We start from the raw sequence: 16,224 nt of genomic DNA on the forward strand, positions 1-16,224 counted from the left end.
ACCAAACAAGCAATGAACAAGCAATAAACCTTTATACCAACAAATTGAACTTGGCAATAAACAGCAATAAACCAAACAATAAACAAGCAAGGAACCAGAAACTGAAAGCCTCTATTTTAGAAGCCAAATTCAAAACTTTGATCCTATAAATGGTAAACATTACTTATAAACTATTTTTCAGGTTAAATTATGTTAATGATTAATTGATTATATTAAAATTGAACTAGATCCCTAACAAGCACCAAGCAGCAATACCAAGCAGCAATACTTATAAACTATTTTTCAGGTTAAAATTAAAACTGAACATTGAACAATAACCATTAACCAGCAAGCACCAAGCAGCAATACCAACAACAAGGCAAGAATGCATCAGTAAAGTTTACCTGAATAGATGGCTCGGGCTCCATATGCACTTGAATCGGTGGCTGGGTGGGAGGCTTTCTGGGTGGAGGCGGCGAGGTCGGAGGTGGTGAGGTGACCCTGCAGAACCCAGAAACGCTGCTGGGTGGAGGCTTTTTGGGTGGAGGCGGTGACGTCGGAGGTGGTGAGGTCGGAGGTCCTGTGGGTGGGTGGGTGACTGGGTCTTCGTCTTCGTGTTCGCGGTGGGTGGGTGACTGCTACCTTCGACTTCGAGTATCAAGGACAAGGAGTGAAGAAGGTGGGTGACTGCTGGCCGTTTGGGTGCGTGGGTGCGTGGGTGGTGGCTCCGATCTGGGGTTTGGGCGGCGGGGTTAGGTTTCCATGGGGGGAGCCGGGGAGGGGAGGGACTCGCGCAGCTGTAAGTGTAACGCGTTTGAGGGTGGGTGGGGGTATGGGGGTGGGGTTGGGGTAGTTTTAATTTTAGGGTTTTTTGAAGAACCGGTTCGGTTAGGGTTTTGGTGGCAAGAATCGAAAACCGAATCGAAAACCGAACCGTAGAAAAATCGCAAAACATCACTTTTTTCGATTTTCTCGGTTTTCGGTTATTTCGGTTTTCGATTTTTTCGGTTCGGTCCATCGGTTTAGTTCGGTCCGGATCGGTTTTGAACACCCCTAAGCACGACGGTGGTTAAAAAAAGTAGAAAAAGTGGTACAATATAATTTTAAATTATGATGAATTTGAGTAATTGAGATGTGTTTTTTGTTGTTTGATAGGCTTTAAAATTCAGTCTTTTTTTGTTGTTTGATGGGCTTTAAAATTCAGTCCAACAAGAATTGACAGGAATTGACAGAATCTTTTTTGGTTACTTAGCAGAATTGTTATGTATAAATATATTAATAGTTAATTTTAATATAGTTAAGTTTAATGTACAAACAATATTTATATATATTTTTTTCTCTTATGGTAGATTCACTACAAGAAAAATACCCATTCAGCCACACTTTTTTTAAGCTACATTTGAAAAGCGTAGCCTATTCTATGAATAGGCTACGCTTTTCTCCATGTTGCCTTTTTATAAGAGAAAAGGATACACAACTGTGGCATCATTTAAAAAGTGTAGCCTTAGGTATTTTAGAAATCACTTATAAAGCGTAGCCATAGGTTGATATCTATAGGTTCACTTTTCGTATCAAAGAGGACGCTTTTAAAGGGTAGCCTATTTATTAAGTTTTGGGTGCATTTTAAAAGTGATGCCTAATGTATCTAGAGCCAAAAATTTGCCACTGAGTGAATTTTTTCCCTCTTAATTTTTTCCTGGCGTAAGGACGCACACTCAGCTCACACTTGGTGAAAATTTTCCTTCCAAGAGAAGAAAACTCTTTCACCTTTCACCTTTCACCTTTCAAAGAAGAAAACCAAGAGTGACCGGTGTTTTCACTACTTCTTCTGTTTGCAGTGGTCTCGAATGAAGGGTTATTTTCTTCTTCCTTACGTTTGCTTTCCTCAGTGAAGGGTTCAGAGAAGAAAACCCTCAGCTCAAACTCAGCTCACACTCAGAGAAGAAAACCATCAGCTCACACTCAGCTCGTCATCACCCTTTCACCTTTCAGAGAAGAAAACCCTCCAAGAGTCACCATTCACCGCGCGAAGAAAACCCTTTCAGAAAACCCTTCTGCATCCCGCGAATCGAAAACCCTCACCATCGCGAAGATCGAACCCCAGTCACCACTCACCGCCACACACCACTCACCACTAACCACTAACCGTCGCTCCTCTTCGCCCTCCTGCACTGATCGTTGCGCGCCGCCCACACCGTCGTCGATCTCTGCGCTTCTCGTCGTCCTCTCTGTGCTCACGTCGTCGATTAGGTATGTATTAATTTTCATTTGATTCTGAAATTTAGGGGGTTTAGGGTTCCGATTTTAGTAACCGGTTTCTGCTCTGTAATCACAAACACAACAACTATGGTCTTGTTTATTTCTTGTATTTCAATTAGAATGTTAAAATTTGAGAGTAACGCATGAGCCAGATACGCCATTTTTGAGCTGAAATCATATTTGGTTTGGGTGACATTTTAAGATGTTTATTTATTTTTCAGGTGACATTTGTACTGAACTGTATTTAGTTAATTAGATTCGAGTAATTTGTTTGGTGTTTTGTTCACGGCATCTGAGGCCAAGACATTCTTTTTTACCATTTGATCACGAAAATCTTCTAAACACTCGAATAGTTTTGATTCCATCCAATACCCAATTCTGTGTTTAGGGTAATCAACGGTGCTGGAGGATTGCTTCTAAACTTATGAATTTAATTAATTTGTTACAAAATTAAATGGTTTGTTGAAGAAAAAGTTTATTTGTCCCATCATGGTTTGGATTTGTGGTTGCAATTCTAGCTGCAGTAAAATTTGCAGTTGATGCTGCTGTAATTGTTGTAAAGGGCTATAAAATTGTAACATCAGTGCCCGTAATCTTGGTTGCAGAGTTTGAAAAAAAGGTTCTGTTTGCTTTACGTTCTTAATTCTTATGGCCAATTTTGACCTTTCAAGAAAGCCGGAGATGTTTGCCGGACTGCAGTTCACCAGCTCTCCGGTCACCAGGTCTCTCTCTCTATCTCTCTTGCTATTTATGTTCTCGCGTCCTGTTTGACTTCAAAAATCTGTGATTGGGGTTTCTATTTGAATTTGATTTGGGATTCAACTCTTATGATTAGAATTTATTGCTGATGATTAAGGTTCTAGTTTTAATTGATTGCCTATTCAGCTGCTGTGTTTAGGAAAGGCGAAGGGATGAGTTTACAAGAATGAGATTGCAGCTTAGAATTCCTGCAATTGAAAGGGTTTTTTTTACATGTGAAGATTCTGTACAGTATTTTGAAAATGGATTTCATATTCTTAAAGGTGAGTAGTATCTAAACATTTTCTTCTAAATTTAATGAACCTACTTTACATTTACTCCATCTTTCTCTTTATGCTGCTCATTTTTACTTAGATTTGGCAAATTAAATGTGCTGCAGTTCTTTCCAACTGCTGAGGAGTCAATGGATTACTATAATGAAAAATGATGTGTTGATGGAAAAGGACTTGTTCTGCCCAGTCAGATTGTAAGGTCAGCTTTGCTATGTGCTAGTTCGGCCGAAAATTGGGGATTCTGGAGTATTACACTCTTGCTTCTTCTTGTTTTATGTCTTACCTCTTACTTTATCTTTTGTTTAGAGGTATGTCAAATATTATATATGGAGGGACCAAATCCAGTTTCAAGTGCACAAGGAAGCACGTCAGAAAATTCAGGTTTGTTCTTATCTTCAGTTGCTGGCTCAGTTCATTAGGAATCTTTTGCATCCCAACAGAGATTAGCAGGCCATAATTTTTTTCTTGATTAATTTTTTCCTTTGATTTTTCATTCATTTTTTTCTTCTCTTCTTAATTTCCATTTCTACTGATGTTCTTATGCGTTACAACAATTTTTTGCTATTTCAATTTATTGCAATTTCTGTCCAAAAATTAAAAGAACTTTTGTTATTTGTTCTTATCATAAGTTGATCCCTTTATTGTATAATAGGACATGGTTTGCCTGTTCTAAATAAAGAAGGTAATCTGGCATCTCTAGATACTGATGAAGGAGGTTGGGTCTTCGATTCTTCATCTTCTGAGGTACAAATGTTACATCGAGTTATCCTATATTCCTTGTATCTACTGGTTTTGTGGAGTATTTAGTGGAATTGATTTTAGAAAATGATATTGAATTGGTAAATAATTCTGGTATGACAGTGTTACAATACGCTGCTTATAGTTGGGATGAGAATATTAACATCAAGATTGCAAAATGTTGTGTTTGTAATTGAGAGGGAGTGAACTTTTCAATTATGATTTCTTTTGTATATAATAGGTTCAATATCCTGGAGTTCAGCATATCATAATGATAGATATCCATAACTTGCAAGCATTTGCTTTGTACATGCAAAAGACAGATATCAAATTTGATCTATGTTCAATAACAACATAAATGGAAACATAGGTGAACTTTCTTTTCTGATTATATTGACACTTTGTTGGTTCACACCTCATATATATTCCACACTTCCACAAAATCCTACATTTTATCTTAGAATATTATAAAATTTCATTCGAGAGGTTGATTTAACTGGAAATTATCTATGGCAAGTTTATCTTTAACTTGGATACTCCTTGGTCATTCAGATTTCTTCAAGGACTTGAAACAGATTCAGCAATTGTGAAAAAAATCAGACAAGCGATTGACAACCAAACTGAAGTTACTGTACAACTCATTAATTATACAAAGACCGGTAAGCAAGTCTAATGTTTCTGCACAGAAAACTAATTTAATAGGCAAAGTTAATATAAAATGATAGGAAATGTTAGCAATTTTTTCCCTTATTAGCACTATTTAGTTCATTAAAAGGAAACAAAATACTATGAAGCTCGGTAGTGCTGCAGTTATTATTCCTATTATCTTTAACCTACAAAAAGATGTTGCTTTGTTATCACAACATTTTGTATTGTCCTGAATGGAGGAGGAGGAGCTATTTCAGTAGCTCTTGTCTTGAATCAAAATGCTGCCAAGGTAGCTGCGGCTTCGGAAACTGCTGCATTCTCCCAAAATCCTGCACTTGTTCTTGCTCCAGTTATCCCAAGGTATGCCTTTGTTGCTGTTGTACAAAGTCCTTTTGGAGAAGTATTTTCTGATGTTTCTGATGTTAGTATTTCAAATGCCATCTAAATAATACAGTGTCCAAGGCAATGAAAAGAGCTAACTTCTTTTTCATGTGATTGGTTATTTGGATATTATGGGCTTGATTGTGTAAATGTGTAACTATGATGACAGGGTGAAGTGGATGCTGTTTTTGTTCATGCTATACTAGCAGTGTGAAACTTGCAGTGTGTTTAGTGATTCTTTGATAGTGCTAGTTCAGTTGGATTTTTCATTTCTTCTTGCACTGGGATTTCCCTATAAGCCACATGGTTTACTGTTGCATTTGTCAGTTTGTTTTACACTTTGTCTACTTACTTTATATATTCTTTCCCATTTACTGGAATTTTGGTTTGTTTGATTTTCTGGATAGATGTACCGATAATTCACCCTGTTTGCATATTTGTGTTTTGCAGAGTCAACTGAAGGCTAAGTGGGAAGAGTAGAAGAAATTGCTTGAGAAGGCAAGAAATGACGCTGAGAAGAAATATGATGAAATAAATGAGCAGGTTTTCTTTTCACCCGTTTAGTTTGACTGATGCCTTATTCAGTTATCCTTCAGTGTTCTTGTTGAATTATTGTGTCCTAACTTGCTCTTATTGTCTAGTATTAAACTGTTGTCTACCCAACACATTAAAAAATTGTGGTCCATTGATGTGTATATGAGGAATTCATTATTTACAGGACTGTTAATTTATTTGGTATCTTTGGTGAGTGTTGGTTGCAGTTTGCAACCTAAGATCAATTACAGTTAGCAAGTCTAGTTAATCACTGTCAATGTGCAGTCTGTGCCACTGTCGGTGATTGAATGACCTCTTCCTCCTAACTCTGTATTTTCTCTTTATCTTCAACTCAAAATATAAAAGAAATAATGGGTCACATTGTAATGCAATTTAAACAGCATGTCCATAAACTGTATTTGATAGTAGGCAGTAACACTGTTTCTTCCTTATGGCAAGCCCACATAGTGTGAACTGTTTTTATTATTTATATTTTATTGCATTGGTTTCTTTCAAATTACTTGTGTGATTGATGTCATCAACCTCCTTCAGAATAAAATACTTCATAGCCATCTTGAAGCTTTGCATATTCGGAAAGCAAAGAAGGAGCACAATGCTGCTGGTATATCATTTGGAAGTAGTAGTGCAGATACATTTGGTGATGCTGGTCTTCAAACTGTGATGACTTGTCTCCGGAATTCAAAAGAAATTGTAAATACTTTTCATGTTCTGCAAATTTGTTTCGCTTGTATATTTGTATATTCATTTTAAGTTCTCTACTTTCACAGTCAGAAACAGAAGTGTCAGCTTTGATATTAGTAGTAGTAAATTTTAAGTGATATTATGGTTATTTTGATATTATTTAAAGAAATTATTTAGTATAATTATGTATTTATTTTTATTTTATAATATTCAACTCATTTAAATAAAAATGCAGAATTATTATACATGTAATCATATTAACTATTATGTTACATTGATAATTATTAGATAATTATATATATATATATATAGAAAAAAAAATAAGACCTAAGGCTACACTTATATACAGTAGCTATATTATACAAAAAAAAAAATCGAGACCTAAGGCTACACTTATATACAGTAGCTATAGTATATATATATAAAAAAAGAGGGACCTAAGGCTACGCTTATAAAAAGTAGCCATGGTATACAATGTGGCTATGTTTTACAAGTGATGCAGTAGCGTTAAAAAGCGTAGCCTATTCTGGAAGAATGAAAGCTGAAAAGCGTAGCCTTTGGTCCTGGACAGCATCACTTGAAAAGCGTAGCCTATTCCTAAACGCCAAAAGCGTAGCCCTTGGTGCAGAAAAGCGTAGCCTTTGAGAATAGGCAACGGCCGAATAGGAATCACCCCAAAAAGCGTAGCCATAGCCCAAAAAGCGTAGCCGTAGCCTAAGGCATCATTTTTTTTCACTTTTGGCTACACTTTTCAAGTGTACCTGAATGGGTGTTTTTCTTGTAGTGATTTTTTATATTCAATTCAATACTGTGGATGAGAGAGTTGTTCCAATAGGAGTTGGAACTTGTTTATCAATTTCATGATAGGTTAAGGCCATTGAAGCTATCAACTGGTAGAGAGGATAATCTTGTTTGAAAATTTGATAATAAAGGTTTTTTTACTAATTCTTTTGTGCAGGTGTTGCAATCGGAGACTCTTTCGAAAGAGATTACGAGCTATAGTTTCACAAGTTCGATTTGAAAAGAGTTGATCCTCCGAGAATTGAGCTTTTTAGATGGTTTGTTCTAGTCAGTAAGTTGAATATTAAAAAGAGGTTGAGTAGATTAAGCGTTATTCACCAAAGTGATAATATATGTATCCTGTGTAAAAAAGAGATGAAATTTGCTCATCATTTATTTCTGTTATGTGCGTTTACGTGGCAGGTGTGGTGCGCTTTTGGTTGAGGTATTTTTATAGAGCTTGGATTGTCCTAGGAACCATTAAAGACCTATTTGAGAGTTGGACTGGCATGCCTAATAGAAAAGAGGAGCAAAAGATGTGGTTGACTATTTTGTAGTGATTTAGAATATATGGTTGGAACACAATAATAAAGTTTTTAACAATAAAAAAAATAAGTGTTGAAATCATATAAAGAAGGATGATTTTGAGTTACAAAGAGTGGACTAATATTAATCCTATATATTGATTGTTGATGATAATGTTGGGGATGACAAAAAATTAATAACTGTTGTGTTTGAATTTATTTTTTTGTGTGTGTTTATTTGTTGCTCTATTTTAGTGTGTTGAACTTTTTTTATTTAAAAAAAAACATATATACATGTTGAAACTATATTAGATATCTAAAAATATTATAAAGATCAGATAGACAGACATAGCAAATATAAATTCTAATTGGTGTGACCAATGAGATTATTATACATTTTTTTTGAGATTATTATAGAATATGATAATGTTATCTACACTTTAGGGATGATTTCATTACCATTTTTACTATTATCATTTTCTACACGTAAGACCTGGCCTGTGTTCTTTTTTTCTTGTGGCCATTAATTTAAAAAAAAAAACAGAATGAAATTAATATTTTTTTTAACCAGTTATTTTGTTTCTCTATTTCCCTCTCTTGTTAATTAAAAAGTTAGAGTCGCTAATTATTGGAGATAAAATTAATGATAGTGATAAACAAATAGTACCACTCATAACAAGTTTAATTAATCTCCTGAAATAGTGATATAGAGGCTTAAAACGGTGGAGAGAATACGGTTGGTGGCGCCATATGCATGGAGCAAGAAAGAATATTATTGGTGATGCATACAGAGTATACGATTTATTTAATTAAACCAACTTAGGGAAAGTTATGGATGGGAGTGAGAATGATAAGGATGGGAGTTTGAAGGGGCTGTTTGGGCCGAGATTGTAAGGGACCCCAGAATCAACGATCCAAGCATCACGCTCAGTATGGTTAGAGATCTCATAGAACCTTCCAGGGTAGTATAGATCAGCCTCGAGAGAGGTGAGGACCCTAACACCAGGCCATGTGACTCTACCTTTTGTAACAGCACCAGGTCCCCTGTTGTTGTATTCAAGATACGTGCATGTGTCCCTGAACGCTGTTCCCATCCACGGCATGTACCCTTCTGGACTGAAGATATCATCAATATCAGAGTCCATTATCACAACCTTGGAGAACACTCTCCATGGCCTTCCAAGGTACGACACCTTGCGGGGCAAGCTCTTCAACTCTGGTGTGCCCGTGAAGCGGCAGTCCTGGAACACCAGGGCGGTTGGGCTATCAATCTTGGTCCTTCCACCAGCAGTGACCATGCATTGTTGGGTTTCCAGGGGCTTCCTCACAATGAAGGTGCAGTTTTGGAACACTCCCGCTGCGTCACCAAACACGAAGTCAACGGTGCCCGTCACCGTGCAGTCGCGGTAGTACTGCCTCTGTGATTGCACGTATAGCGTGTCTTGGTATCCATCCATGTGGCAGTTGTAGAACACTGCTTGATCTGCTGTCACGCGGAGTGCCACCGCTTGGTGCTTCTCCGCTCCTGCTGTGTTCTCAAACCCAACATTTACCGCCATGAAGTTAGCGGCATTTACACCTGCAAATACAAACATGAATGAATGAATGGTTATATCTCTGACATGAATAAATGATTATATCTCTAATTAATAAGTAAAAGACTCACTGAAAGTTGAGGTGTAGTAAGTCTGGAGACCATCAACATAATTCTTGCTGCCGGAGAATCTAGTCTTTGTGGGGCCATCTCCGATAATGGTGACGTGGGACATGGACTTCTGCAAGTTAACATACTCCTTATAGATGCCTGCCTTGACGTAGATGACGAAACGCTTCCTGTTGTTCTTAGGAACAGTCTGGAGGGCCTCCGTGAGAGTCTTGAAGTTTCCGCTGCCGTCCTGAGCCACAACACAATCGGGTTTCAGATGAGTGGGGTCTTCGAGTAGACTCCTTCGGCCTTGCTCGATCCACGAAGGCAAACCCTCATCCACGTCAGACAGAAGCCTCCTGCCCGCGGGGACTGGGGATGGGGCGGCGGCACTATCCCCGAAGAAGGCATCCAAGTTGAAGCTCTTGTAGATCTTGCTGGCGCCATTGATGATATCCAAGGCGTTGCTGCTTAGCTGGAGAGAGGTGTTCAAAACCTTAGCCATCTCCTTGCCAGCTTCGGTTGGAACGTTCTCGAAGGCTTCCAAGCAAGTTTGCTGGTGAGCGAGTGTACCGGCGATCCAAATCTTGAGGTCGTAAGCGTACTGACCGATCCTTCTCAGCTCGAACTTCTCCATCATGTGAACAGATCTGTGGATATCGTCAATGGCGTAACCAAGAACCTCCTTACAAATATCCAACGCCTGCTTGCTCCTGTCGTCGGTCACCAACTTTTGGACGAGGCTTGAGTCGTTGATCTGATTCTCAATTTCCTCCGCGGTGGCGTTGAAGGCAGCAATGATGAGTTGTTTCGTGTCGGTGGTGCCGTTGGCGGTGGCCTTCTCGAGGCTCTTCTCGCACGTGTCTTTGTACTCCGCTGATTCGCAAATCACATGCACGTTCTTCTGGTTCTTTACAATTGTGTTGGTGCTACTGCTGGTTTCTTCTTCTTCCATAGCGCTCTTGTCAATTCCCACTGCAACGCAAGCAACCATGGCCACGAGAAGAATGGAAGAGACGCTAATCAAGGCGATCCTCTTCTTCCTCTTCTTATCGTCCATGGTGTTGAAATGATCACCCGCCATCCTGAGTGATATATATTGAATTGAAGCTAAGGTTGTGATGCCTACACCTAGCTACGACCTAGGGATGGATATCTACGATGACGAAGATGATATAGAAGAGTAAAACTTGTTGGCCCTTTGGGCTATGGCTTTTCTTTCACAGCCCGAGGGGCTATATTCCTTTCAGGCCATGTGTGCCTTCAATTTATACATACACCATACACCTTCAAATTCGGGATGAAGTTGAATCCGTTGCTAAACTTGGCAAATCACAAACATATATAGCCATTCACTATTTTTCATCCCTCTAATTCTTTAGTAAATTTAACAGTGGTAATGTATAGGACCTCCTTCAATCGTGGACTTACACCAACATTCAAGCTGTCCATATTGCAAATTATGGATAGGTCATGGTTATATATTCGGTTACATGTAACTACTTTCTGATACCAGACTATAGCTAACTGTTAATAATTATGGCTTTTTTAATTGTATATATATAGTAACTTCTCTGTATCATAACAACTTAATCAGTAATATAATATTTAGTTGGAACTTGGAAGTTTCGATCTCAGCTTCTTCTTGTGTATACTGGCCGTTAAATAATTAATTTTTTAGGGGTGTAATTAGGAGAAAATAATTTGCGGTAGTTTGATGTACATGGAATTTAGTATATATATACTTGCTCAAACTTATACTGATGATGAAGCTCTATATCATTATCATTTATCCCATCTCATAAGATATCCTATATGAGTATGAATTTAATTAATTGAAAGTTATTTGAAATTGGAAATTATCATGTTAAGAATCTTATCTACTACACCACTTTGTAGTATATATTGATTATTTTCTTTTAAAAGTAATCATATAGTTGACACAAAATCGTTATAATTCGAAAAGAAGAATAGATCAATCTAATATATATTGTGTGTATCAGCTATTGTTTAAAGGAAAACGAAACAACACTTTATTCAAAAGCAGAAAGAAAAATTTCAGAAAAGTATATATATGTATATATACAGAATAAAATGTCATAATTATTTTTGGATCTATACTATTTCTAGTTAGCTTTTTAGTCCAATATTCTTTATTATCATCATTTTTTAAATAAACCTAGAAATCTAGCATTTAAGTATTGTTTAATTTTAAGTTATTTTATATAGTTTAGTCCTATAGAAGCTTTTTGCTAAATGAAAAATAAACAATAATAAGAAGGTATATATTCACCGTCCCTCTAATCATTAATTAGCATCTTCAATTTATCTTATTCTCAAATTTGATCAAGAGAACCTTCATCGATCTTATACGTATACGTATTAGTATTACGTAACACAAATACCCCCAAACAATTTAAGTGATAAATACGAATAGAGTTCCGTTAGGGAGACAATGGCTTATTTGTATAATGTGTACAATGGACTATATGAGTTATAAAATGAACATCATTTATATTATCTAGATTCGAGTACTAGGGATAATAAACATCTTCCTAAAAGCTTAAATTGATTTTCAGGTTCATCAAAGATCAAACTCTTGACCTTTCGAATCTAGAGCTCTAATACCATGTCATGATACCACTCATCCCAAAAATTTCAGCTGATAGAAAAATATAACACTAATGATTATATTTCTAATACTCCTTAAACCTCCATTGTACATATTATACAAATATTCCATTGGCTCCTTATACTTTTCCTGTTTTCCATACGAATATATTCTATCTAATACTATATATCCGTCAAGTCTACTGATAAACATACCATAATGAAAAACTCAACTTAATTAAGTTCGCTATAATCATTTCTAAAATTAATATTAAAAAGATAATAATTTAATATATAATATTTATAATTATATACTTATTACATCTAATATTATGCATACTACAAATAATAATAAAAAAAAAAAAAAGCAAACTATGACTACTTTTGTCCCTCGAAACTTTGGCCCCCTAAACATTTTCGTTTTATAATATGGAGAATGATAAGAGTTAACGTAATATTTGTAATGTAAGAAACAGAAAAGTCGACTAATATTAGTTTAGACATATATATATATATAAAATAAATCCCATAAATAAATTGAATGAGTTTTAATTTTATATAAATATTTTAAATTTAATAAGTTTATATACATATCTTGTTTGTATATATTTATAAAAATCGAATTAATTGAATTCGAATTAACATGAAATATAATAAATTGAATTGATTATATTCGAATTAGTAATAAAACTCATTGATGTCAAGTGTTTATATACTAAATCGAAACAATGAGATTCGATTTAGAGTCCATACTAAATTGAAATAATTAAATTTGATTTACAGCCCATAATATATCGAATCAATTGAGTTCGGTTTATAGCAAAATGAGCCTATGGTAAATCAAATGTAATAGATTCGATTTAGTTTTGGTGTACCTGTATATACAATTTGAATTCACTTGCTTCGAATTATAATTCAAAATTTTGTCCCCCTCTCAAACCCATAAAAGAAGAAAAAATTAGGCTACAACACCACAATATTCTTAACTGCGGATATGAAAAAAGACTCGAATCATATATTTATCAGTTAGACGGAATTGTTCATGTTGCTAGTAGTATCAATGAAGAGGTTGATGAGTAATATTAATTTTGTTCTAGATAGATTAAAAATGTTGGCAATGTTAATTCGCTTAGAGTATTTGATTATAAGCGTTAGTTACAAATGTTAGTTAGAGTAGGTTTTAGTAGTTTGTTAGAGTTTTAAAACTACAAATGTTACTTAGACTAGTGATTATAAATGTATGTTAGAGTAACAATTAGATGTTTTGTTAGAGTAAGTTATAATAAGTGTTAGATTGATTAGTGAGTAGAAGTTTAGGTAGATATTATTTTAAGTTAGAAGTGTCCATGATAATAGGGACGATATTAGAATTTTCATTTTGAGCAATCGCAACCAGCAATATTTTTTCATATTTTTCGTACAAGTGGGTCTCATCAATACTAATTAGTGGTTTACAATACCTGAATGCCTACGGTGAGAACGACCAAAAAAGTCGATAAAAATATGCTGATGATTCGTCAATTTGGCTTTCAAGTCCTACAAGACTCCTCTCGACGTCTTCAGTACTACAAATACTATTTGGCATCGTTATCTGCACACCTAGTATCCATCTTGACAATTTATTGTAGATCTCTTTTCAATTCCTATAAATCTTCGTAATGGCCTTCTGCTTAGCCAATCAAACTGTAACATCTCGAGTTTTTAAAAATTAAATAATGAATTATTTGTAAATTATTATACTTAATTATGATTTTATTTTTAAAAAATTATTTTACCAAAAGAAATTAAATCAATGTTACGAAACTTTGAGTTTAAAATTAATTAGAACTCATATAATTTTCATAATGATTGGACATTTTTTATTTAGAATTTAAAATTTAATAATTGAAAAATAATGAGAATTTTATATGATTTTAAATATTGAGATTTTGAATTTTATTTTTATGAATAAAAAAATTAATTTAATTAATTTTAATTTTTAATTAAAATATTTATCTAAAAATAATTGGTAAGTTGATAATTAAATAGTATTCTTAAATATAATTTTATTGGGTTAAATTTGGTTTTCAATTACTATTCTACCTAAACCCAAATCTTAACCCAAACCCTAATCCTAAATTAAAAAAACACACACGCACCCTCACATTTCACTCCCAGCCGCCACCCTCTAACCCTAGCACACCCCTCCCCAACGGTACAGAGAAGAGAGAAAAGAAACAAAAGTTGCAGAAAGAGAGATCAGCGAGGAAGAAAAAGAAGAGAAGAGAGGAGGGGGCTGTCCTGTCGTCACCTCCGCGGCCCTGGAGCCTATCGAAGTCGCAGTGATCAGGGGTCGTCGCCGAGGAACTGTGAGAGAGAGAGAGAGAGAGCGACATTGAGAGAGACGCCAGCCTAGGACCCTGACGAGCTAGAGGAGCTGCGTCTTGTTGCCGTCGTGTTTGTCGCCGCGGGCTTCAAAGAGAGAGAGAAACGTGTGGCCAGGAAGAGGAAGAGGGGTACCTCGTTCTGCCATTCTTCCCGCTGTTGCGCTGGTTGCTGCTGGAGCTCCATGCCGCCATTCTAGCCGTTGGAAACTACCACTGGAGCCCCTGTCGTCTTGGTAAGCTCTATCCATGTTTCGGATTTCCTCCTTTGTCTGTCGATATTATTATTACCGTGAGGGTTATTACTGAGGTTGTCAGCGAAAAATGGTTACCGTGAGTTACTCTGCCGTTGTTGCCGTCAGTAAAGGTCACCAGAGCTGCTACCACTCCATCCCCGTCTCTTTTTAATCATCGTAAGTATTCTTGTTCTGGAATCCTCGCCGTTATTGTTTCATTATAAGTTTGTTAAAGATTTTGAGGTATTGATAACGTAGGGCCGAGTTTTGGAAATTGCATGTTTGTAATTAAAGTTGTTGCTATGGTTGTAGAAATAATGGAGTTATAGTTACGACTGCCGCTATTGCGGGTCAATAGAAAAAGGAATTTTTGACGCGTTTAATTTGAAAGGTTTCGACTATTCGAGGTAGAGGGTTTTGTTTTAAAATTAAAAGTTTTGATTTAATAATGCCTATAAAACTTATTAAATAGTTGCAAATATGTTATAATAGTTTAGAATAATTAATTGATGAGTTTGATTTGAATTTATGACTGAAATTGTGATTGATTCTAGTGTAGTTTTGTATGGTAGTTGATTGGATGATAATTGTGATAATTTGGTTGAGAATTCTTATTTTAATTGAATTATTATAAGTTAATTATTGAGAATCCTATTATTTTGATAATTGTTGAGAATCTTGAGAATTGTTGAGATAGAGAAATTCGTAAAGGTGATTAAGTCTACTTTTAGGGGAGGTTATATCTGAATTTTTATAAAAATATACAAATTTAATTAAATTAATTGTGTAAGTAGTGCCTGATTAATGAAATTGATAGTTGAAAACGGATATTTAAATACTAAATTGATGCTGGTTATTAGTTGTTACAAGTTTGTAAAGTGAGTATTTTTTAGGGTGTTAAAGTTAAATTTTTAAAGTATTTGAGAATGGACCGAAAGAATGCTTAAGAAAGTTAAGGAAAAGTTTAAAAAAACATACTAGAGTAAAGGTTAAATTGGGTTTGAGTGATAAAAAGATAATTATGTAAAAGCTTAAGATAAGAAAGTAATTACATAAAAGTTAAGGATTAAAGTGCGCTATATATATATATATAAGAGTATAAGTAAAGAAAAGATAAAATTAAGGAAAAGGTTAAAGAAAAAAGTTGAAAAAAAAGTTAAAAAAAGGGGTAAAAATAAGGTCAAGAAAGGTTTGAAGATTTAAGGTTTAAAGAAATGAAGTTGAGGTTTGAGGAATAAAAATTGAGAAAAATATTGAATGATTTGAAAAAAAAAGACATGATATTGAGCACAATCTCGTGAGGAAGGTGATACGTAACGCTCACTGAGATATTTTGCATGAGGCTTAATGGGGACGGCGATACGTAACACCCACTTGAGACCGGAAGGAAGGTTCCCCATGAGGACAATGATACGTAACGCTCATGAAAGGGACGTTGGCTGAGGTAACAATGGCGATACGTAACGCCTATCTTAGGATCACTGTCGGGTATCGGGTAATGAACCGACACGTGAGCTTACGGCCTGTATAGGAATAAACATTCATCATATGCATCTATATGAATTGCTTGGGTGTGTCTTCTATTGTTGTGTTATGTTATCTATAAAATTTTCTGCTATTTGACTTGCGTGAATTGTTTGTATGTTTGTGTTGTGTACTTTTGTTTGTGCTTGTTGGTTTATAAATGTGACTGCGAACTGAATTGATTGAGGATGATTAAATTAATTGAAAATTATTTTAAAGTAATGTAATTTGAAAGAAACTGCTAAATCGTGTAAAATAAGACTCCGAATT

At 35.4% G+C, this 16,224-nt stretch overlaps 1 protein-coding gene and 1 long non-coding RNA gene across 7 annotated transcripts; one reads left to right on the forward strand and one right to left on the reverse strand.

Moving 5' to 3' along the window:
- The first annotated feature begins 1,715 nt into the window (after window positions 1–1,715).
- Window positions 1,716–6,471, forward strand: LOC110266719 (uncharacterized). Of its 6 annotated transcripts, none has more exons than XR_015899935.1 (11): window positions 1,716–2,229; window positions 2,844–2,960; window positions 3,124–3,260; window positions 3,377–3,468; window positions 3,576–3,650; window positions 3,922–4,013; window positions 4,249–4,377; window positions 4,560–4,666; window positions 4,895–5,015; window positions 5,487–5,579; window positions 6,123–6,471. It is a non-coding gene; the product is annotated as an uncharacterized LOC110266719 (long non-coding RNA). The 6 variants fall into 6 exon arrangements; XR_015899937.1 differs by having other exon boundaries at window positions 4,913–5,015; XR_015899931.1 differs by lacking the exon at window positions 4,249–4,377.
- A 1,577-nt stretch (window positions 6,472–8,048) lies between these two features.
- On the reverse strand, window positions 8,049–10,443 carry LOC107614468 (pectinesterase/pectinesterase inhibitor-like). The gene is made up of 2 exons (XM_021105069.2): window positions 9,243–10,443; window positions 8,049–9,155 (listed from the first exon to the last, which is right to left on the reverse strand). Exons 1-2 carry the CDS (start codon window positions 10,303–10,305, stop codon window positions 8,386–8,388), a joined length of 1,833 nt encoding a protein of 610 aa, XP_020960728.1. The 5' UTR covers window positions 10,306–10,443; the 3' UTR covers window positions 8,049–8,385.
- Between the last annotated feature and the right edge of the window lie 5,781 nt (window positions 10,444–16,224).

The sequence above is a fragment of the Arachis ipaensis genome, chromosome B1 (assembly GCF_059453495.1).
Source record: "Arachis ipaensis isolate K30076 ecotype BB chromosome B1, ASM5945349v1, whole genome shotgun sequence".
NCBI lineage: Eukaryota > Viridiplantae > Streptophyta > Magnoliopsida > Fabales > Fabaceae > Arachis > Arachis ipaensis.